The following is a 25,740-nucleotide window of genomic DNA, read 5'->3' as shown; positions in this document are numbered from 1 at the left end:
TCTGTGCTACTTGCCAAGGAGCTTCAAAAGTGGTATTTTTTGTATCTGGCAATCATGGCCCTTTCCTGGGAGGAGGAAGGTCTGGGTTGTTGTCTATTATTTGAGGGCTGTTTCAAATGTCTGAAGAGCCCTTGGAACAGGCAATGGACTCCAGTCCCTTTTCTCGAAGTAAAGGACCTTCACTGATAGACAGTCACACCCCTGCCTGGGACATTGATCTCACATTCCCTCTTGCAACAGCACAACTTAACCTGAAAGGTTGGATTGCATGATCTTGGAGGGCTTTCCCAGCCTAAATGATTCTGTGAAAGGATGACTAGGGCTGCTTTTCTTTCCCTATAGCCTGCACTCTGCTGGTGAGGGCACTGTGGGCAGATTAAAAAATGCAGGGCTTAAAGGCATTGCAAATAAATGGTGTGAAGTTTGGGTCTCCCCTCTTCTTACAAAAAAAAAAAAATCTGAATTATGGGATGGGATCTTCTTGGTTTTTCCATTGAGGCAGACTTATCATTTACCAAGATGTAGAATTTTTTGCAACAGTATGAAAGGCAAGAAAGGTTATGTAAGGCTGCTGCAAAGCAGATGAGGCTGGTCCACTGTTGTCCATTTTTTAAAATAAAAGTTGTGAATTCTGCTCTGCTTTTTTGAAGGCTCAGTGTAGACTGTGAATACTTTTGCAGTGCAGGATACATAAACTAAGTGACAAGAGGAATAGGATTTCAGGAGTATGTTTTTCTTTAGCATTGGCAATTGGCGAGGTCAGGTGAATCCCTCTTCCAGCATATTGGGGAGCGGGTTTGAAGCCACACCTCTGCCTTTCAGAAACCATGGAGGGAAGAGCGATCTGAATGCCAAAGGTGGGTGGAGGGGCCACTTTTCACCTCCCATGTACAAGCTGTTCTGTTATGCAAGGGAGAAATCATGGTTTTTGAAGGATTTGGGGGATGAGGGGAAGGAGAGGGGAAGACAAAGCGCAAGCAAGTTCATGATTGCATAATCTCCTGGCTGGCATCCTGATGTTGGAGGTGGGAGGAAAAGCCAGCAAAGAACCATGGATAGTAAAGATTTGAATCCTGTCTGGTTATTGTTTAATGTCAGACTGATTGCCAGCCAGATTTAGCTGATCATTAACTAAAGGCAGCTGAGTTTGTGTAATCTGTTTCTGACACATCTAACACAGATTCAACAACCACCATTATCTGTCAAGCCTTTCTTTAACTTCTGACAAAGCACAACTGGGAGGCAACCACACCTGTAATTGGGAAATCCAATCCAAGGTGCTTGGCACAGTCCCAGGCCAAGGGACAAAAGTGCCCTGAAGACCAGTTGGATCAGTATTTGAATCCATTCCTTGTATTTTACAACACGAAGAGGAAGGAAAGAGATGCAGCTCAAGAGATTATTCAGGACATGTGGGACTGGCTCCAACAGCTGCATAAAGCTGCCATACGCTGTTTTTAAACACAGATGAGAACCTGAGCTCTGTGTGTGCTCAGAGCCAACGCTGTCTTGCTACAGAAGACATTTTCTGCCTGGCACATCCCTACTTACACCCTCTCCTCATCTCCACCTCTCTGGTTCACCAGAACTATGACATTGCTGAACAACCTGACAGTTTGCCTAAGCATCTTATGATTAATCTAATACGGTATTTTCTTTGCTGGTGACAACCAGCCTCTCAAACTGCAATTATTGGTAAAATTTGTTGCAAAATGCAGTGAATTTCTGGTCAGGTTGAACATGCCTGTTTGCATACGGCATGGAACATCTGGACAGCAACCTCATCAGGTCCCATGTACAATATTGCAATGTAAATAAAACCCCAAAGCCATGCAGAATTAAATCTTTTGAAGCTGGAGGAAGGGCACTCTGAGAACTCTGATGAACATATCCTGTCAAACCCCATTCTTTAAATAACTGCACAATATTTTGTTTCCCAGTACATGACCTTCCTCTAATTACATTATTTAAAGCTCTCAAGATTCAGAGCAATTATTCATACTTCCTTCCAGGCATGATTATGTTTGGTGGCCTATCTGTTGTTTTCTAAGTGCCTCTTTTTTTCCATTGTCTTCTGATGTTTTTCTGGAAACCATACACTTCATGCCAGACATCAAAGCTGCTCCTCCAGAAGCAGTGTGGTGGGCAGCAGCGTTGCTTTTCTGAACACAGGGTACCACCAGGAGAGCCATTTCAGGCTACCAGCCATCTCTCCAGAACAGTCAGGAAACATTAAATGCTGAAACTAATGCAATGGAAAAGCAGCTGGATAAGGCACTGCTTCTCATCACTGCCCCACTGGAGAGAAATTGTCCTGTAGCATCCCTTCTTTAAAGGGTTTTACTCAGCTGAACTGCCCCATTCCCATAACAGTTGTTTGCATAAAATAAGGTGAAGATTTGATCTACCCTCACAGTATAGTGAAAAGCCAATTTGGTTTAATCTCTTCTCCTTACATAGTGAAGCCCTACACAATACAGCAGGAGGGAGTGTCAGAGACAAGATGCATTGGTGATTCAAATTACAAGCTAATATTTGATGAAGGGGAGAATGATTATTTGGATTTTCTATTTTAAACAAGACTGCATGAAATCACTAAGGCAGTTGAAGAAACCCAATTTTTACTCATCATCACAAGAAAGCAGATTTTGATGCATTACCTGTGGTGTTTGGTGTAGTGCCAGTCCTGTGGAGGCTTCCTTGGGTTGTTTTCTTGCTAATCATTTTCATTTCATCATTTATCATTTCAAGTTCTGCCCTAAACTGAACACCATTTTTAAGAATTGCTTTTTATATCGAACCAATGGCTGTGACCTTCAGAATGTCGTACAGTGGTGGGGTTTTTCACTGGTCTGCTAAAGGAAACATATTTTCTCATCTCTAGATTTTAAGGACAGTTTCTGCAGCAGAAGAAATTAATTTTAAACGAGTTATAAGTCTGAAAACTATATAGTCACAAAATTATTCCTCTGCTTCATCATTTATAGCTTGGAAGATGAAACAACAAAACATATAAAAGCAAAGGCCTGTTTTCTTAAACCTTGCTACATGTGATCTTTGATTATAAATTACTGCTTTATTTTCAGTAAGTACTTTACAGTAACACTTTCCATAAAGGCAAGAAGAGTGAAACCTTTAAAATGCTGCATATATAGGGTGAATTAATATATATTGCCAAATATTGCAGCCTGTTTGTTTCAGACACCCCCTCTGGCCAGTGCTCTGACCTGCAGATGTTAAAAAGGTAGTGTGGAAGCCAGACTCTTCTAGCTATTATATTTAACTACAAAATGTCTGCTGTGGGAGTTGGCAATTTGGATACAAGTGTTCAGTTACTTTTCCTACATGAAAAGAAAAATCTTCAGGTGATGTTGCCTAAAAGTTGGTAAGAGTTGTGTTGTTTTACAAGTGAGGATGTGGTTCAGCATGGAATATTCTGCTTCTTCCCCCACCCCAAGGTGCAGATCTTTGCAGTGAATGGCACTGTAGGCCATTGGCTGGTACTAGAGAAATAAAGAGAAGGAGAAAAGGATGTAAGTAGTCCATTTTTGCAAGGAATTCACTTAATGGGATATTTTGCTGCAATGATTCAGTGTATTTTTCCTAAACATCCTAAATAGGGTAATTTTTTTTCAGGCTTTGGGGCAGAGTAATTTCAAATTACTGGTGATCTTGAACAGCTAGGCTTTGTACAGATCTATTCAACAATGTAAATTTAGATTTGTGGCAATTTTCTTTCTGCATCACTTTTCTCAATAGGCATCTGCATCCTTGTCAAACATTTTAACAAGTGTACTTAGAAGTTTAGCTTTAGTTTCAGGGGTTATTTATAGTATCATGTTTGAGTAAAAGGGTAAATTTTGATGAGCAGACATTATTGGTATTTGAGTAAGATCTCGTACTGTTTAGATTGACTCAAATACTAAAACATTTGCTATTTGTTGTTGTTATTATTATATTATTCTGATTTTGTTTCTGATTCTCTGGTATTTATTGCCACTATCTGTGGATAGCTATACATTATTTTAAACCCTAATGCTCCCCTGGTTCTCATTTTCTTCCTCAGATTAGCACAGGAATCTTTAATGAGAGATCTGAGTTGCTGTTGAGGCAGTGCTCAGAATTTTGTGCTCTGCTTCCAGAGAAGAGAGCTGCACTTCATGGGAACAGTGAGGAAGCAGCAGGACTCTACTGCTCCTACACACTGCCTTGGAGCTATTGCAGCATCTTCCTTCCTCGAAGTCCAACACTGCCAAGATCTAGAGCTGGAAAACAGATTGCAATCCCAAAGTAGTAGGATTTGATCTAAAACAAAGTAACACAATCAGCATATTTATCATTACTTTTCTTCCTGTATTATTTCTAACTTCCCAGATTGCATAACTACTTAGAAGAGCAAAAGGCAGAGGTATCCATGTTGGTCATCAAAGTATCTTAAACCTTGCAAACTGCTTTTTATTTGTTCTGACTTGCTTGAGATACATACAGTAGACAAGTGTCCATGCGAAAAGGTAGAATTTACATTTTAAAAGTTACACAGGTGACACACTATTTTTACTGACTCTTATTTTTAGATGATTTCAAATTACCTTAGAAATTGATAGGTTGGTGCAGCCCTATGTCTTATATAAAAACTAAAAGACAAAGACAAAAGTTTACTAATGATTGCTATTTATTTTGTTAAGTCAATAAAAAGTGCATAGTACAAGCCCTTTATCCCAATCCAAGTACTCAGTAAAAGATTACTAGGAAACTGCAAATGGCACAGACGATTTTTTGTTTGGCATAATTCAGATATTTTAAACCACCGATTTACATTAAGTACATGACATCTTCACTCTTCCATTTTTCAATCATTAACATTACAAGGCTAAGTGATCTGCAGACAGTGCATGGATACATATGATTTCTCATTTCAGAGTATAGTAATTGTGTTAAGCAGACTCTAAAATACTATTGTTTTAACAAAGTTAAGGTATAATTGTAAATTTTCCTTCCATATTTTCCAAGTTGCTACAACTTGCATCTCTGACTAACCAAGGTTAAAACCATCATTACAGAACTGATCATACCCTAGAGCTTTGCATACCACTAATCTCTTCCCAAAATTTACCATAAACATCTGTAACCATGATACAATTATTTAATCACAAATTACAACACTAAAGACCAGATTTCTGCCACCCTTACTAAAGCTGCTACTAGTACATTATCTCAGAGTAGTTCCACAAACTTCAGTGCAACTACTTGATGAGTAAGGCACTATTTAACACAAATAAGAGTGGCAAAATACAGTCCCATGGTTACTTACTTTTATTTTAATTAAGAGTGCTGATCTGAACTTTGTATCTTGGAGAGAGTATCTGAATTTAAAAGGCATACATTTTGATGTGGGATAGTGGCCTGGCTCTTTAGTAAAACATTTTACAATAAAATATTTCCAATGTTCATTTTCTTTTACATAAAAAAATTTAAAATAGCCATTTACATGAGGAAAGCATACATGTATAAAATCACTGGGACAATTAGAGGAATTTCAAGCAAAGACATCTCTTTAAAGGTAAACCACAACATTCCTCTGAACAAAAAGTTCATTTGCCAAGACTTTTAGAGCTGGATGCATGGGGTAAGTTTTACAAATACATAAACAGACATTTAAGTGAGACTGATCCTCACAAGTGAGGAGCATCTCCTGTCAATCTCACCAACTCCCAAGAGGATGAGGAGTAGTGCTCTGAATAGAAGCCTGTTTCAGCTGGCTTTTTAATCAATTGGAAGCTTGTTTTATGCCTCCAATAGTGAAGGATTCTGGCCAAAAATCCTTGGAGGAAAAAGGTCAGTGTGGGAGATTATATAGGTTTTCTTGTGGGTTCAACAAAATGATGCTGTATTACTTGTTCTGAACAGCATCCCAAACATAAATGTACATGGAAGGCAAAAAGTAAGCACTGGCAAGAGTGCTTGTCCCAGTGACATCTTTACACAGTGTTTGTGGCCTGTACATTATTAGACACAATGGGACAAATTCTCTCAGCTTCTCTCCTGCAGTTTCATTGCTTTACATGGCACTGCACTGATGTCACTGAGAGCACCTGGCCCGATCTTCTTCTTCTTCTTTTTTTCTTTTTTTTTTTTTTTTAACTTGCTCCTATGCTTGGGAGCACAGTATTCCATAGAGGTCAATTACATCAAATTACAGAAGCCCTTCTTCAGCTCTACACTGTACCCTTACAAGGGGGCTTAGCTGGCTCACCCTTTGCCCTGAAGAGCAAAACCCTGCAGCTGTCAACCATGGGATCTGATGTGAGATTTTTGTTAGAGCCTGTTAATACAAACCTTTTTGAAATTTAACAGTTAGTTCCTTCAGCTCCATAACTAAAGTCCTCATGAAATAAAGGTTTGTAGACTAAGGCTTAGAATTCCCATATGTCTGTTCTACTGACCTTTAAGGAAAGAAGTTTCATGTTGGGAACATAAAAATGTTCTTTACATTATTCTGATCACTTTTTCAAATTGAACAAGAAAAATATACAGTGTTGCTTTTCTGTACATCTTTAAAATGTTCTTAAATTAATGTACATAAAAAAAGTCCTTCCCATTTTCCATAATGGGAGATGTGCACAGGTGTGTGCACAGCCACACATACACACACTGAAACATACCACACATACACACATTTATTAGAGGGAAGAGACATGCCATATGTAGTCACCTGCAAGTTTGTTATTCTACAATTACAACTAGTAGATAAGGATGAAATGTTAAGAATTGCTGATGACATACAGGTGAAAAACCTGAATAATCCAGTACATGTTGCATACCAAAAGTTGGTAACCATGGTAACTTCTTGGTATGATTTCATCCTGTCCAATATCTATTACATCATGGCTAAAAACTTGTTAAGGTACCAATTATGAAAAGACTATGCCAGGACAGAAAATTCTACCAAGTTCATCTTACTAAATTTCTCTTTTGATAAAGTCTGTAAGTAAACACACCTGGGTTTAGAGTATGTTTTTTCACAACATATTGAATAAGACATACAATTTATTAATGAAAATGGCTGAATTAACTTTTTTTGGTGGTCTAATCTTTTGTGTAAAGTTTCCAATATATAGATCAAAGCTTCGACAGTGGCAATCCTCACGTTCACTTACGTGTGCCCACACACACGGTATCATTCTAGTGGACAATCCATCCTTTTGCCAGCAACCCTGAAAACTGTGTTAGTGGTCCAAAGACCAGAATAAAAGCTGCTCTGAAACCAGGGCAAATATAAAACAATTTCTATTTTTCAGCACATAACTAAGTACTTCCGACCATAATATAACTCTCAAAAGCATACTGGAGAAGAAATATGAATTAATCTGATGAAAGGTCAGTAACCTTCCATTCTTATAGGTGGACTGGGATTTTCTTTTTCTTTCAATGCATATCAGAAATCACATCAAAGAAATTAGGATCACTGTAACAGAAAGAGATTAAGTAGAATGTCCACAGTAACAACCAAAAAAACCCTGCAATGCCTTACCTTTATTCAAATTACAATCTTATAGGAATTGTAATAACATACAAAGCAAAAATTCACTTAAAATTGAAGTTGCTAAAAGCAGTTCATGAAGATTACTGCTGAGTGATAACTCTGCTCTATATAAATGAGAAAAGAAAACAGTATTGAGTGCAGGTTAGGAGCAATCTGGTCACTTCGTTCATTTGGTCGTGCAAGGTTTTAGCTGCTGAGCTTTTCCAATACTGAATGCTCTAGTCCACTGGTGGGGCTGGTGGTTCTTGTCCCTGGGGAGAAGAAAGGAAAAAAACCAAAAACCAAAAAAAAAAAAACAAAAACAAAAAACCAAACCAAACCAAAAACCAAAAACCAAAACAAAACAAAAACAAAAACAAAAACAAACAAAAACCCAAAACCAAAACCAAAAACAACCAAACAAAAAAAAACAGGTACAGAATTAGACACAGTGTTTCATGAGGATATAGCAACAGAAGAACTCAGAAGCGTTACATTGTGTTTTCTTTCATGGTTTTTCAATAGCTCTTATAATAATTAGAGAAAATGAGCATCAAAAAACTATACTGTTTCCTGTATTAATTGAGATTTTTTCATGATCCCACATCTAGGACAAGGATCACCCTTGTCAAAGTATCATGCTGTAATTTTGTTTACTGGCTTCTCTTAAAGCTGAGCTTGTCCCCTTTCCCCTAAGAAGGCAGGAGGCAGTTTCATCCAGAGACAGACAGTATCCAGAGGACACTGCACCTGCTCCATCCCACACTCAGCCTTCATGATTCCTTTCACTTTGGACTAACTCATTTTAATTTTTAATGGAGTTCCAAGAAAATACAGTGAAAAAAAAGGGGGAAAAAATACTTTGAGACAGTGTGTATTAAACCAAAATAGATTTAAGCTATTACAGAATCTCCCTGCAGGACACTTGAAGATGCACTTACATTGTGTTGGCTGGTTGGCTTTCCGACTGTGTTTGACCCTCTTAGATTACTGGGTCTCAGTAAGAACAGGACAAGTGCAATCACCACCCAGGCCATCATTATCATGGCAAAGCTGATGCCATTGTCACTGGAGGAATTTGGTCCTGGCACTACAGACAAAGAAAGGTCAAGTTATAACAGAGTAACAGCAGAGTTCTTTTCCCCAAGTGAAACCAAAAATGCAATCTCAGGAAAAAAATCCCTGAAATATTTTTTAATGGAGTGTTCTGATTAGTCGCTTATTTTGGCTTTGAGACTGTATTTTATCACATTTCTTACCCATCTGAAAAGAGAATAATCTATTTCATAATATTTCACTGGTATTCTTAGAATTATCATGAATATTTCTTAATTCATATTAACTCCTAGTAACTGGGAGATGATAAACATGCTCTTGACATTTAAGAAATCAAACTTGATTTTTAAGAAATCAAACTTGATACAGAATATGTTCATGTAGGAAAAGCCCCATATGTATGTTGGTCTTTGTTTTTTTGCCTCAAACAAATAAAATAATATGACTAAACTGATGAAAGCTTAGGCTCCATTGTTAGGCCTCACACAGAGAACATGCTAATTTTTAGCAGGAAGAGAGCAAATTAATGGTAATAAATTTCTTGAATCTACTCTTAATTTATTTCTTGAGAGTTTGTTTGAAGATGTTTCAGTGTCAATATGCCAGATCTCCATGACTGATCATCCAGGTCATGTCATATTTCTGCTAGCAATGTATCTGGCAGGAGGTGAAAAAATGATGCAGAGATACATTCCAAAATAAAGCCCAGGAAAACAATTTAAAAATTTTACACCAAATTTCCATAGAGAATACCTGAAACATCAACACGTGGAAATAAATTTAAGAAAATACCTTCAGGCTGGAAATGGCTGGTTGCAAATACCTGCACATTTTAAAACAACTTTTCTCATCTGAAACATAACTTCAATTAATCAAGCAGTAACTAGTCTTGTCAGCTAAAGTGTAAACCCATGTACAGATAATTACCTACGGTACTCACATTAATCCATTTATTATAGTATCTGAAGGCCTAACATCTTCATTAATGATCTAGATGATCAACTGATACAGGACAATTAATTCAAAGCTATAATGAATAATAATGATTATGGAGTAAAGTCTGGATTCAGTATTGGTTGGATTGTTCTTATTTAACATTTACTTGATAACTCATACCCTGCTGGAATAATTTCCTTGAAGGTTAATGCTGATACCACAGAACCACCCCCATCACTGCCATCCTAGTAGCATTGCTAACAGAGGCTCTTCCTTGGAAGGGTTTGTTCATAACACAGCAGAGGGGAAGCTTACAGCTATGCCAATCTCCACACTGTTGCTCTGGGAATAAGGCTTCATTGAGTTGGTGCTGTTGGACTTTACTCACATCACATGCACTCAAAAATGTCAAAGAAGAAAAAAACCCATGCACTATAGAAGTTCATGCTTCTCACAGCACAAACAGCACCATTAACATGCATGAGTAAATGAAACCGCTTTTGCCTTTTAAATGTACAAAATATAGACATTTCAAAAGTCAAGATGTTGCTAATGTAGAGGAATTTTATTATTAGAATTATATGCAATTACACATGAGAGTTCTTTTGAAAATGTGAGTGAATAAAGGGCTTTGTATATGGAGGAGATGGCATAGTGCAAAATATAAATAAGAAAGCTACAGCCTTTAATTCACTAAACTCTTACACAATTGATTTTGAAAGCATATGGAATTGTGAAGGTAAGAGTTTAGACCTTTAGTTTTGTTGACCAAAATATTATTATTATCAGCAGCATATATCAATATTTTAAATCTTGGAAAATCTTATATGCAGTCCAGGAGACGAGCATATAGTTTGGCATGAAAAGAACAACTGCTCTGCTTTATTATGGGGCTTCCAGACAATATTAATAGCCACTCTGAGACTACCTGCAGCAACAAGTAAGAAGGCCTTAGGTACTTGCTTTGGCAAATATTTCTCATAGAAGACTGAAAATTCAGATGACTTGTTAGGATTCCCCATACAATGCAGAGAAATGGACTGGTCCAACTGCCTTCTGGAATTTGGCTGAACATTGGTGCACTTAGGGTCTGTGGTGGTTAACCAAAAGTTGGGGTAAGCTAATGATGCCAGATCAGGTCATGCTACAGGTCAGGGAAGGGAGTAGAGGGGACCACAGAGGGAACCCACAGGTGTCCATTGCAAGACACAGTTTCCTCCAGCCTGTGCTGTAACGCAGTTCAGACAGAACCAAATGTGCTGAAACATGTTCTGAACTAAGTTAAGCAAGACAATAGCTGATCTAACTGGCCCTGTACTACCTACTCAAGGCATGCCAGACACAACAATGTTTACATTTTCCAAGGAACTGATAAACCCACATCTCTCACCAATGACCGTGTGCTTTAATAAGGATGTGAGATATTTCAGAATCTGTTACTTTAATCTCTTCCAGGGAAGAGGATAAGCAAAATTTCACATAGTTGGGGTTGAATCCAACTTTTCAAAGCTTTGCATCACAAATCAAGAGAAGAGACAGGAAGCTATTTCAGCTACTGGAAGCAGTTATATGCAGGAGACAACAATCTTGCTACAAAGACCTCCATCCCTGAGATCACAAAATAATCAGATAAAACCAGCTCATGGATAAAAGAACAGTTGAGTGAAGGTGAAACCAAGCAGGACAGAATTTATGGTGATAGGCAGAAAAAAAAAATCTTTTTAAGAGTTCACAGTCACACTTCCTTTATCTGTAACTGGTATTTTTTTTCAAGTAATTTAGAAGTGATGTTTTAATTCCTTGAAGAATAAAGGTTATCCTCTAAGAACACCTGTGAATGGTATTTTCTAATATCTTCAGATGGATAGAAGATTGTCCTGGTCTCAGATGAATGTTCCTGCCACCACCCATTTTGATGGATGGATCTGGTTATTAATCTCCAGTGCTCCAGACACACCAACTAGTACAGAATTTAACAGCACATATTCCCATGTCACTGAGAGACATGACACACAGTCTCTAACCTACCTTTCCATGCAACACTGAATCCAGCCCAAGGTCTTTATTTTCACAGTATCTGGTCCCCTGGGATTGGCATACATGTATATCCACACGCTCCTGAATGATGCCTGTGAGCAGTTCTGGCCCTGTGGTTACCTGGAATTTATTTATTTCTTTTTTTATAGCATGGCTGAATTATCTCTCTGCAGCAGAAAGCTTTATGAGGAGCTGGTGTGAGATTGTGGGATTAACTCCCAAGGGAGTTAGTGACTATGGTGAATCCTATCTGTGGCTCCATGTACAAGATGCAGTTTTTGGACTTGCTTTTTCCTACAGAAGGGGAGACCAGGCCACACAAACTAGTCTTCACCCAGAAAGAAATGGGAAGTAGAAAAAAAATCCTCTGTGACAGATGTTTGCAGATTCATTTGAGGTTCTAGAAGGCAGTAAAAGCTATTAAAATTATGAGTTTGGTAAAAAGAGTTTTTAAAGATTAAAGATTAAAAGGTCAACCAATTCCTGATTGTGCAACTGAAATCTCAAGAATACAGTATTAAAACTACTAAGTGCCCAGGTTAAATACCCTTACATGAACTTAGTGCTTTTAAAATGCAGTTTTTCCTTCAGAGTGAGGCTGCACTCTCAAGAAAGGAGAAATTTCATTTGTTTTACTGTAAAAGTGTATTCCATGTGGTGCTTTTTGTCTGCCCTCTCATAGTAGAAATATCTTCTTTTGGAGTATAAACAGATTGACCCTGGTAAAAACTGTTAAACTTCTGCATGCAGGAAGGCAAAAGCATGGTCTCTGACTTATGTCTTCTTTTCATGGTGCTTTAAGCCTTGCTTCTTCTGTGAAGGAAAGGTATAAAACTGAATGAAGAGAGGTATTTTAGAAATTAATAATCAGGGAAGACAGAGAGCCCATGGGACCTTCGGGAGATAATTCCTGCAAGCTGACACTTCCAAAGGCAGGGATAAGGAACCCAAAGAAAGCCAAGACGGACTTAAGCAGCAGAGGAAGGGAGAAGGGAATTCCCAGAAAAGGGAGGGAAGAGTTGGCAGACATTTCAAGCTGCTAGGTTAGGCTGCTGTGACTGCCCTAGATGAATACAAATCAAGATGAATCACATGTACGTATTCACTTTAAATTGCATAAAAGTTTGGAAGTAGAGTAGACAACGTTTGAGACAGTCACCTCTGACCACATTACAATGTAGCAGAGCACTGAGAATAGTGCTGAAAATATGAGGTGTCAACGTCTGGGAATTGCTAGAACACAGAAAAAACTCTGGCAGTAGCCCCTCATTTCCTTTGACAGGGAAAGGGAAGGCTGACTGTGAAGGGCCATGAGCCATCAGAGCAGATCAGTACCAGCTGGGACCCTCCCTGGGCTGGATGAGTCGCTGATGTTGCAACTGCCACACGTCAGAGAAGCGCTGTGCTCCACTTGCATTAGACAGAATTCAGAAAGGAATTACCGCTCTTATTGCTCATTTCAAGGGAAACTCTAAGATCTTCTGATCTGCTGAGCATTAACAATCCCAACAGAATATTAAATGTGCTGCCTATTCAAAACTTACAGCCTTTTCTTTTCTGCAAGGCACCCACTGAAATTGAGGGAACAGTCATCAGACTCTGACACATGCTTTAATGCACAGCAGATACTCTGATAGAGAACCAGCCCATGAACAGCCATCAGGCAGAGGGCCCAAATGCTTGTTGAAGTGGTGCTCATATCTTCCTATACCTAAATCCAAAAGTACTGGTCCTGACCCTGGCAGGAAACTCTGCAGGGGAGTCACTATGACATAATGGTGCCACCAACTGCAAGAATTTATAGATAATACAAAAAAGTGAAGGAGGGAAACCTGGTACTACTGCCTTATGGCTCTAAAAAACAACAAAAAAAGAACCTAAATCAAGGGTTGGAAAAACAAAGCATGCTCAGAAGAATCAACAGAGGGTGTTTCTGAGAATTTCCAGTTGGTAGCAGCAGCACAACACATGATGCTGCTGTTACATTGGCTGAACCCCAACCCTGACGTCTCCCAAAACAAAACCACATACATCTCATCAGTTATTCCACAACCTTGCAACTTAAGAATCTGTGTATGACAACATTCCCAGCTGTGCTTCCAGAAGGAAGACCAAATTCTGGGAATGAGTGAATTGGTGAGAGTGAAACAAATTTGTTCATAGTGAGATTCTGAAAAGAGAAATCAAAGTCAACAAGTACCAGGAAGTGGAGCTGTGGGACCTAGGGAAGAGGAGACCCACCTCAAATGTAAGCTCATCACTTTACAGCTCATAAAAACAGCATGAAGAAATGGACAGAAGACTGGCCCAGAATTACTTTAATATGTTTCTGAAAACCTCTCTTGAAGCTTCTCCAGGCTCAATCTGTTTATTGTTGCCTTTGACTCTTGGGGTCTTACAGACTGCCACAAGCACAACATCACAGAAGCACCACAAAATAATATGACACATATGCAGACTGTGTCATTGCATCAGCAGAAAAATACCTTTGCTAGAACTAAATTTAAGCATTATAATAACATAGGAAAATTTACTCTGTAATTTTTGCTTTGGTTTTTGAAACAAACCACTGGTTTGGAACAATTGCTGCCAAATTGCTTGCATCTGCACAGACAGTTATTGCAAGAATCTCAGAATGGAAAGCTATTTGTTGCAAACCATTCAAATCCCCACTGTACTATATAGCTTGGTAACATTAAAGCTATAGCACAGGCTTTGTGGCCACACATATCAGAACTTACTCATTTATACAGTCCTTAGTCTAAAAGTTTCATAAATACTAATGATCCAAGACTCCCAAGGCATGAGAATGACCTACCATTGCTTGGTTTTGACCGTGAACAAAAGCTCAGAAAGCTCCATGCCCTGCCTCCTTCTAATATAGAAAATATTCTGTCTCCCATCATCTGCCTCTTTCCTACATGCCTGTGATTAAAAAAAACTACATAGAAGTCTAAGGTGTGGGAGACTAAAAAGTCTGCCCAGGTGCATTTGGAAGAGGAATAGTGATGAAAGCCCATAAAGAAAGAGTAAGCCAGCAGCACTGTACAGCACATGTGCTCCACACCATCTTTTCTTCAGGGATTATGTGGGACAGCTCAGTTTCCCCTTCAGCCCAGCATGGCACTGAATCTGGGATTGTTCCACGCTGGCAGAGCCCAGTGCGAGTCTGAGCTGCATGCCCATCTCTAAACAGGTTTTACAGGAGAGTGAAGAGGGAGGAACATGAGGGTCAATGAAGCCATGCACTCTCTCCAAGATGCTGGAAACCTTGCCTGCACTGCTCCTAGACCTATAAAAGATACAGGCACCAGCAGCTCTTGCTTACAAGAGCACTGCTCAGGTGCTTGCTGCTCCCTCAAGGCTTCACAGCAGTCCTGATGCAAGCTGAATGAGTTCACAAGCTCAATTGGTAAAGGGATGTAGGAAACACAGACCCACTTCACTTTTATTTACAAACAATTGACAGCATTCACTCTAGCTCATGGAAAGTGTCTCAGGGAGTGTCTCAACGCCTCAGGGCATGCTTACATTACTGCATAACCTCCACACAGCTATGCTTCACTGTCCATTCTGGTAATGTCTGACTGATCTAGGACTGTTCACTGTTTGGGAGAGGTTTTTTGATGCATTTCATAGCAAATTCCAAGGAAGTGTACACATCAGTCCTCTGCTTCATTAACTACACAGGCACCAAATCAACAGAGATGCAGTCATGGTGGATGTCAGCTTATGAGTCAGAGCCTCCTCTTCCTCACAGTGGAGTAGAGGGGTCACAGCACAGACAGTTCATCACCCAGCCCCAGCTGTGAACACGTGTGTGTGTGTGTCTGTGCTCAGGATCTACTCTTTATTGGTTAGGCTGCTCTGAATCTGAGGAGGACAAATAAAGCACTTTACAAATTTTCCCCTCTCATTCCTTAAATTATCCTATTTGGAGGCTAACAATAAGATTCAGTAATGCTTGGGGCCTGATTGATGGTTATGCTGGTTTATTGATACCTCCAGGATTCTCATCAATGCTGCTTCTAATGTACAAATGTTCATCACAGGTTCTCAGAAATTACCACTCCCCAGCATATCAATTTTATTACTGTAGTATTTGATTTACTGTAATATGTTCCCATAACATTAAATCAACTGCTGCATTTTAAAGAACAGTCAGACTGTGTTTTAATTACTGCTGTTCATTTTACTTCCATGAACCTGATATGAACAGTTACTCACATTCCTGAAGGCATTCTGTGTCTGTGCAGTACGACTGGGATTGTCTCAGCTGAAACAGAGAAAAAGAAAAGCATGACACTTAACAATAAGTCTTGGTCAGCTTTTACTGAAATCAGGATTACATATATTGTCAGACTAAAATTCAAGAATAAATGATACTTTACTGGATCACACTTGGCTTATGGTTTGTGAAGAATCCCAGGTATGTAGATAGTTTCTGAACACTATTTACATAAAACCTTTAAATCACCTGACTACAGTGTGATTGCTTCCAATGCAGCCATTTAATACCTTTCAAAATTCAAAGAAAAGAAATCTGTGGTGATATAGGAGCTATATGTATATATACAGATATACTCTCTACACCTGTCCATTATAAATCCCAGAATACCTGTTCTTACTATTATCTAAATCAAGTAACATTCAAATACTCTGTGATTACATCACAATACATGATCAGACTGTGATAATGGTTATGCACAGAGAAGCTGCATTAATATTTCACATTTAAACTTAGTACTTACTATTTTTTCCCCCGAGACCTTTTTTTTAAAGCAGGTTTTAATATGTATTTTACTGGTTTTTCTCTTTACTGATGGATAAAATTTAAAACATTTTTAGTGACTGTAATAACTATTTGATTTACAGACTAGGTAAGCTTGCCTACTGCAAGAAAAGTCAACACTGGCTAACCTGCAAATCAGTGCAGCTATTTTACAGATGACAGAGCCAAAAAAGAAAGACAAATATCACATTCTTTATTCAGATCAGAGATGTCAAATGGATGGGATTTATTGTGCAGCACTATAGAATTACATTCTATACTCTGCTTAGGTAAACTACATGGATTATTAGTAAAAGTTTTTAAAAGTACAGAATTGTTACTTGGTTAGAAATAACATTTGCTTTTTCACAGGTTTTATGATACAGTTGTGTCACAAATCCCAACACTTTTTGTCACAACAGGCTAATCTGTTTATTACAAGTGTAAATATACAACTGCTAAATAGACGAAAAGATGGTGCTCTTTATGTAAGAAATAATGAATCATTTCCACAAAACCCATTTCCTCTTGTATTGGCATAATTGACTTAATGTATGTAGTCATATTATGCAAAACACATCAAGGAAACAGATGAAGAACTAAAGAAGGAAGACATCTGGGAAAGTATAAGCTCCTGCTTTTATCATAAAGATTGTCAATGACTGACACATTTGAAAAAGGAAAAAATGCAACTGGAGATTGATCTGTCCAGAACTGGACATTAATTCTTTCATTAATATATTAAGATCTACTAGCAAATTTACTAAGACTACAAAGAAGTCTCTTAGGAAGGAATCTGGAAGGCTGGATTTAACCTTTCAGCTACTTCTATAGTTAAAAACAGCACTGAGGGAAATTCAGGCAGAATACTTCTCTTTCTTACTAAAGGAAAAGATCTATCAAACTATGCATATTTCCTGCCCTTCTTATATAAAAACTCATTTTATTTTAAAGCTTTGGAAGTAATTTACAAAGGGGAGGTTTTATTTTAGCAATAGTACCCATTTGAAATATTTGAAAGATTTCCAAACTGGGAAAGCTGGATATTTCTATACCCATATTTTAAAGAGCTCAGCAACATAATTACTTCTGTTTGTATAAGAGTTTAATTCTGAGAGGGGCTTAATTTATAATCTCTACTTAAAACACTGTTTACAGATATTCAACACAGAAGGATGACCAGAATTAAAATGGGCAACAGATACATGGTCAGAAACATTGTATAAGCATCTCATTTATCCCCCTCTGTCCCCAGGATGGCAAGTCCTCATACAGTTTATCTAGTTTTCCTAGATATAGAACACTGCTTGGGGGTGTTCTAGCCACAGTATCAGTTATCTCCCATTCTAAGTGTCACACTCTGTCCAAGTACAACTTTTTTAAAGCTCTAGGATGTCTCCCAGAGCCAGGTAACAAATCTGTTTTTAACAGCTCAGCTAGAGGCTGCATATTGTCACTGTGGGATGAAACACAGCAGATCATGAAAAACAGGCAGCAGTAAAAAGAGGTTTTTCTTAATTCACTCAGGTCAACAAGTACCTTACTGTGTAACCCAATATGAATCTGATTCCTTGTGGTCACTCATTTAGTCAAAGGACAAGAAACTCTTCTGGCACATGTATGAAACGCTTACGTAAATTGAATGGCTGGGAAAGGTAATGCCTTTCCCTGAAAGAAGAATGTTCCTTCTCTCAATTAGCTCTCTTTTGACAAAAAACACCCTTTAAGGAACACAGCAACTGTTGGGAAAAACTCAATGTGCAACATTTCAGTAGCAAGGCAATTGAAAACAGAGCAATTATCAGGCACTGGAAATAAATAGTCCTTTGTATTAAGATTTTAATAGTCCAATGTGGAGGGGAAGTTCGGATGAAAGTTTGTGGAATAATGGTATAAAGCTGAACCAGACTTCACCTGTTCTCAACAAAACCCTCAAAAAGACTTCAAATACACTCAAAGTTTTCAGACTTTGAACACTACAGAGCTGATGAGAAAAATTTGAACAGAGAAGTGATTCTTCAAATACATTAACTCCTAGATACTTAAAAACAATATTATTAACAATGATTTTGATTTTATTAATACTTCTGAGATCCTTGTGTGGCTGAAAGTGTGAATTCAGTGAAAGATTAATAGCTGACTGTCTGATCTAACATCTACTAAAGTCAGCAACAGCCTTTTCATCTTTTTCCAAATATTCTAAAACAGTCCCTTAAGAAGAACACAAAAATTAGGCAAGTGAAACATAAGGGCATATTCAACAAAAGAAGAGAGTTAAAAATGTTGTGAAACTAAATATTTATTCTATTAATAAAAAGGATCAGATCCAAATTTTAACATTGTCTGTGCAGTTTGTCATTCAAATATAATAAATGGCTTAGTGCACATGAGCCAAACAATGAATTACTTTGTTTTTTATTGTCCACAAAGAAGTAAACACAAGTTGTAAATAGCATGAAAGCTAGAAGAGAGCTAAAAAGAATCAAAAAATTACAGTTTTAGTACAGTACAATATTGAAAAAATAAAAGTAAAAATATTAATTACAAATGTATATTATTTAAAATACAACTGTGAACTTTCATTTCCTCCAAGTACATTTAAAGTCTTGAATTGCTTAAGTTAAAGTAATTTAAATTAATAATCCCCAAACCACAAGAACTCTTGGTCAATAGGAATATTTGGTTTCCATGAAAGCCCTGATAAGTTCCTGGAAGAGGCAGGAACGGCAGAATCACAGCAAATCAGTGCCCCCTTAGTGACATGTTGTGAATCTAAACTCAACAAAATACCAAGAAAAAAGAAGCAACCAAGTTACTTCCAGTGCTAAGAGAAAAGGGCTCTTCCTCACTCCTTCCCCATGATGCTCAAATTTTCCATTGCAAAAAAAAAGGTACATTTCAAACAGCTCCTAGCTCCAATTTGAAACTGTTCTTCCTTTGTTTTCCTTTTCCAAATTAGCTTTTGGAAAAAGAAAACAAAGCTAAAAGCTAAACAGCTTTTAGCCCCAGTTCACACTAACACAACAGTGTTTAGATGCTGCTCCTTTGAGAGAAGGACAGTTTTAACATGCCATCTTGTGGATCAACAGCATCCACCCATCAAGCACACCTGAAACCTCTGTCCTGCTGCTCCTCTTTCAGCAGATGCCATGTTATGGTAGGAGTCTGCACAGCTTTCAGCAATGAGAACCTCCACTTTTTACAGTCCCCAGCTGTGAACAAAATGTGAACAGCCATAGTAAAGGGACACTGCTGGTGGCCTCTGAAAACTCTTTTGGGAAGTCACCGTATTAACCAAAGTTTGTTTTGGTTTTTTTTCATGTGCACACAAACATGCCACTGTGTGGTGAAAACAGGGTGTGAAGTTTCACTGCATTTTAGCTGCTCCACAAAATCACTGCAGTCCAAGTGAAATAGTAAGCCCAGTGAAAATAGCTTCATCTAGCTAAACAGAGACCTTGTTTTTCCACCATGGGGACCTCAGCCACCAGGACAATTTCAGTCTTCCTTGAAAGAAGTTAAGCTGCTTTGCATTGCTCATCACAGATACCTGCTGTGGAGAACGAAGTGCACACTTTGTCTATCTATATAGTAAATAGTTCTTGCTTCAATTCCTCTGCTTCCTCTTCAGAGCAGTTTAGTGAAACTCTTCAGGTGAATTTTCAGAGTTTGCTATGCCAGAGTTCAACAGTCTCAAAATCTCTGTGACTGATCCTGCAATCTCTGCTCAGACAATTTTTTAAAATGAAAGTCAATAGCATATACCTGAAAAAAGATTCAGGGTTTCTATCCAGTGTGAACTCTTTTTCTTGAGAGTTAAATGTATTATTAAGAGTTAGAAAAAAAAAAAGGACAGAGCATACAAATATGAGGGAGATACCAATGATCAGACAGCTCACCAGTTTTTTTCAGGAGAAACAGCAGCATAATCCCTGTCCAAAAGCACTTTCCAACTCCAGAAATGGTGTACTAAAGAGATAATGGAACAAGAACAACAGGACTCATGGCAGGAACAAAGCAGTCTAGTGTGAATGGCAGATGAGGTGAAAATATATTATTAGTATACTCTTTATGTAGGGATAAAATAACTACATTTTAGAAGAACTTTTGAGTCCACTCAAAGCAGAAATAAGTCCTTGGAAAAGACACAAATGAAAAGTTAGTAAGTTCATGAGACAGGTCAGGGAAAGACCTCCATACAAGAAATTTTGATGGATGAAAGCCCAGAGAAATGTGTGAAAGAAATAGATGAAACAGGTACAAATATAAGAGAGCAAAAATACATAATGGTGGGAATGAAAAGAATAGTCAAGTAGGAAAGCAAACAACTAAATTGATATGGTCACTTATTCCATGAATACAAGTAAATTTAAAATGGAATCAGAAAGAGTGTTGATAGAAAATTTTTCGTGATAATGAGGGCAAAGTATCATCCCTTGTGAAAATACTTTTTTGTTATTTAGACCAGCGGGAAGCTCTGCTTTTGCTCTCCAACAATGCCAGAAGATGAGAACGCAATGGCATTCTCCTGATTGCAATCTCATGCTTCTGGGTAATGAAATCATTGTTTAAGCTTTGTTGGCAGCCACGTCTGTTCTCTCCAAACTACATAAACGATCTAGTAAACAACATGATAAATAAATTGCTATGGTAGGATATGCCAGCCCTGAATACAAGCCAGGCTGCAAATTGAATTGCAGCATTATCTGTAAGAGTTCCCATTTAAAGATGCAAAAAATGACACCTACATGCATTAGTCTGCTACAAGCTGGCAAAGAGAAATAAGAGGAAAAGAATGGCATACTGATGGAATTTAATTGTCTCTTAAACTAGACTAGCTTCTCTTAGAGGAACAAACAAGGAAAAAGTGAACACTGCCTTCCCCACTTCTTAATTTTCTATGAGTATATGCAGAATTAGAATAAATTATTGTTCATACAAGGACAGAATAACAGTATGAAATAAAAATAAAGAGCCTGGTCCTATGAGATGGCATGTAATTTTCTCCCCAATTGCAAGTGAGAGAGAAGGATGGTTGCTACATTTCAAAATAATATTCCTAGACCACAAACCAACTTTTAAGACCCAGAATAATCAGCCAGTAATGACAGAAGTAGAACATTAACTTTCATATTGAAAGACATTACATTTTACGGAGGAAGATGCATCAGAAGTCCCAGGGACCACTACAGTCTGGAGCCCTGATCTGGACACTAACACATTCTTCTCCTCATTTTTTCATTTGTTCTGGGATTGCTGTTTCACCTTGGTGTCATACAGACCTTCCTTTTTCACACTTCCCTCACTTCCCTACAATTGCCTGACTTACTGGTACTTTATTTTATAATTTTGCTACCTATGATATCAATGACATCCTCCTTTTACTGAATGCAAAGCAGAATGAATTAGCAGTGAAAAGAAGACGAAACAGTGATGATCAGGACCATTACAAGGAGCTCACAGCATCTCTGGCTATGTGAACTACCAGACAACAAATACACAAGCCAGAATATTAAACAGAGGCATCTGAAAATGTGCACAAACAACATACATATCTCCCCAGAGGACATTTGAAAACTTACATCTAAAATGTAAAACCAAAATACGTATAGGCTTTTTGACCTAATAGTTGAGTATCTTCTCCAAAATGATGCATATTAGCAAAAGAAAAGTGTACTCTCATATAGACAGCCTTGAGGAAAAGGCTTAGAACTCACAGTTCCAAAAGATACAAACTACAGTTTGCTCTAAGTGTTGATTACATGAGGCCTGAGAGAAAAATCATCATTTTCTCGTTTTTCCTCAAAAGAGATTGCCGTAACACATCTCTGGTCATCGTTGTTCAGCCATTCATAGTACAGGTTAGATCTACTAATTACTTCTGGAATACCAAGCTGAAAGAATTTTCAGTGCATGATTTTTTATACAGCTTGCAATACACTATGCATACCTTGAGATGATCATGAGGAGTAACAGAGATTTTTCCTTTTTTTTCCAAATAATTATTGGTTAAGAAGGAGCACTTTCAAGCATACTACAAAGCTCAGGAATGGGAAATGTAAAGAATGACAGACATGTTCAGAAAGTCCTGATTCCTAACCCCTTAGAGACTCAAGTGGACACCACTTTTCACAGCTTTTTTCTTTTCTAATATGTCTAGAAAATAGTCTCCATTTACACTGTTTGAAGTAGAATTCGATTCTAGGTTATGACATGCACTGGCAGTACATGAATTCTGTAATACAGTTTTTGGCCTTAGCCTGTGCAACACCAGTACCTTGAGCACTCACTGAAAGACAGGAAAATGGAAGTCAGTGGAGCAAGAGCACTCAGGTCCAGTCTTACTCTCTGCCACTCCAACACTGTGTCTTATTCTTTTGGGCTGGTGTCTAAGCAGGTGCATGAAGGCTTCTCCCCTGCACCTCTGAAGAATGACAGCTTCTTTGTCCTAATGAACAACCGAAAGTTCAGCTGCTGGGAAAGGTCCTCCTTGAATCAGCTTCAATGCAGAGGACAAAACGGGCAAGTGAGAGCAAAATGTAGTTTCCTGCTCTTGGGATGTTTGGCTAAAAACTATAGACTAGAAGAAGTAGAACCTGTTATATAAAAAAATAGAAGGCAAACACCATGGAACATGTGTAAGAAGTCTCCAGTGCAACCTTCATATTTAAAGGACATTTTAAAAGTGTATTTGGTATAGCTCTGGTGTGCTTTCAGTAAAAGTCCCCATCAGTAGGGGAAGCCACTTTTGCTGACTTAAGTTGGGCTTAGCTGTGCTAACATCTTGAGAGCCTTTCAACCATCTGCAGCACATATCTATTTTAGTAATCTGTGTTTATTTTGTGCTGTTTACACGAAGTCTCCTTTAGCCAAGACTTGTGGCTGGATATGATGCTGGATACTATCTCAGACTATGCCAGTTTGAAAACGTAAGACTCTAAAATGGCCTGGTCAAAAGAATTATGCGGAAACTTGATTGACAAAAGAGTTTTTGAACCAATTATGTTCAACTAGTTTGAGAATTTGCAACTCTTGCTATAAAAATCTAGTGACAAATCAAAATACAAGAGAGATTAAAATAAAGAATGATTTGCTCTGTATCCCCTGAAGTTTTGATATAGCAACATAACTAAGCATGGACCATTACTTTGCAATTAGCTACTGAAGGACAAAACACAAGGTTGTAATTCCCACAGTGGTTTGTAAGTAGAACTGTTGGCAGTTTATCAAAATGGGTCCTTTTACATTATAGAATTAGGAATATTTTGGGTTAAAAAACATACCACTCATTTTTGTAAAAACCAGTATGAGAGAATTCTGAAGCCAGTTTTTGTAAATCAAATAATACTGTACCAGAAGGAGACAGAAAAAGGATGTTTACTTGACACAAAGTCATGGTGTGTTACTGGCTTGCTTGGACATTTCTGGCCACTCTAAGCAGTCATAAGCAGGTTTCAGTCTTCATGAAAGATGCTCTATGTATGATTATTCCTCACCATATAAAACACATAAACTGTATTTAATGAGACTGAACTCATTAAACTGTGTTTAAGTAGACTGAAAACACATAAACTGTGTTTTCAGTCTAGTTTTCAAACTTGAACTGACCCTTGGGCCAAGATCAGCCACACCTACTGAGAGACCATCGATATCCAGAGGAGTAACATAAGGGAATCAGATTTTTGTATTACAAAGTAAGTGAAAAAAGGGGAAATAAAAAGGTTTAAATACAATATCATTCTTATCTAGGGATCTGCTGTCTTTTGCCAAAACTAAGACAGGAACCATTTCCTCTGGGTACACAAAATGTCCTTCATCGTGATTCTTTCAAACAAGCATTCCCCTTGTCTGACAGATCCCCCCAATAAAACAACTTGCTGTCATTCGTTGTTCCTCATTCTTGAACTCTGGCTCTTTCTGTCAAAGTAAGTTTTGCAGAGGGAGGAGACTGAACTGGAGATAAAGTCATGCAAGCTAACAAACCTGTCATTGTCTTTTGACAATTCTTGTGCATCTGCAGAGGATGGAAAATCTTGTGATATTTTTCTTCTATGCTTACTTCCTCTTATGGAAGTTCCCAATTAACTGCTATATCCATAGAGTAAATAGTGAACCCAACATACAATAGCCAAATTGTTATTACACAACACCACCAAATCATAACAGATGGTGCCATGGGTATTACATACTAGAAATGATATTTTTGAAGTCACAGCCAAAAAGTTTAGATTTTTAGTGTTTTCTAGGAATATTTGGAGATCATAATATCTGCTTATTAATTACAATGACCATACAACAGAAACTTACACATGTGAAATGTTCATATTTTGACACCAAGGAGAACCCTGAAAAATTCACTTCAGTTTACTTCCGGAAAATGATGGAGCATTCAGCATAAAATAATTCAATGCCACTTAAGCATGTATATATACATTGTAAGAACTTTGTGTATGAACAATACACAAAGTTAATCTAATAAGCAGCAAAATATCTTTTAAAATATTATGTATATTAGAGATACACAGTTCACTGACTATAAAATCTTCAGGGTATTATGAATTAAGAAGGAAAAAACCCAACAAAACAAAGCCCTGCTTAGTCAAGGAAAATGAAAGACAGATAAATAACCAAGCCACATAACTAAGCAAGAGGTGGACTTTTTAACAGCTTTCTTGTTTGTCATTTTCTGTGGTGTTACTAACAACAGAGAGCAAGAAGAGTTTAAATGACAATAGCTTTTCTTTTTTCATTGTATTAGCATTAATTGTACTATGAGATGAACTGAAGTCTGTATTTCAAATAGAGATTTAAACTATATGCTATATAAAACCTCCAAAGTAATGTATTCAACCACAAATTAAACTTTGAATGCCACATACACTTCATAAGAGTGTCAAAGTAAATATACCAATTAAACTAGAAGTTAAAATTATCATGTTGGAAATTAAAACAAGAACTTCAGGTTCTAGAGGCAGACTTCTTGACCTCCTTCTGATTTTGGAATAGCAGTGTCATTCAACTCTCCTGCACAGTTAACTCTAAGAGAAATCCTGTGTATTTGAATAAGCTAACTCTACACATAATAGTCACAACTGAATATACTATAACTTATTTATTAGCAGGAGCCTTAATTCTTATCAGTGTTGGTTTAGATACATATAAACAAATTATTCTGTAAAAATTAGTTTACTTAAACAGAAGTTTAAAACTCTACAATCAGTCATGGGGGTTTTGCACAATGTCATTACTGGTTGAAAGACCTTAAAAGTAACATTTTCACATTTGGGCATCTCCTATAATTACATTTTAATTTTGTTAAATTAGATTCTGTTAAATCTTATCTCTGAACTTCTGCATTTACAATGCTCAGTCTGGAGACAATTGCAAACCCCTTGTTATACAATTTGCTCCAAAATCC

The 25,740-nt window shown here is 37.6% G+C and overlaps 1 protein-coding gene across 2 annotated transcripts in view; it reads right to left on the bottom strand.

Moving 5' to 3' along the window:
* Positions 1–4,654: 4,654 nt before the first annotated feature.
* The window catches only part of SMIM14 (small integral membrane protein 14), a 56,872-nt gene continuing 35,786 nt past the window's right edge, over positions 4,655–25,740 (bottom strand). For both annotated transcript variants that reach the window (XM_066548494.1, XM_066548493.1), the window contains exons 3-5: positions 15,779–15,827; positions 8,464–8,612; positions 4,655–7,794 (exon numbers count right to left, since the gene is read on the bottom strand). In XM_066548494.1, coding sequence (XP_066404591.1) covers positions 7,762–7,794; positions 8,464–8,612; positions 15,779–15,827 — 231 coding nt within the window. In that variant the 3' untranslated portion in view covers positions 4,655–7,761. The remainder of the gene's footprint in view (positions 7,795–8,463; positions 8,613–15,778; positions 15,828–25,740) is intronic.

Source organism: Molothrus aeneus, chromosome 4 (assembly GCF_037042795.1).
Source record: "Molothrus aeneus isolate 106 chromosome 4, BPBGC_Maene_1.0, whole genome shotgun sequence".
Lineage (NCBI taxonomy): Eukaryota > Metazoa > Chordata > Aves > Passeriformes > Icteridae > Molothrus > Molothrus aeneus.
The sequence above is the reverse complement of the archived record's forward strand: the minus strand, read 5'-3'. Positions and strand labels throughout refer to the sequence as shown.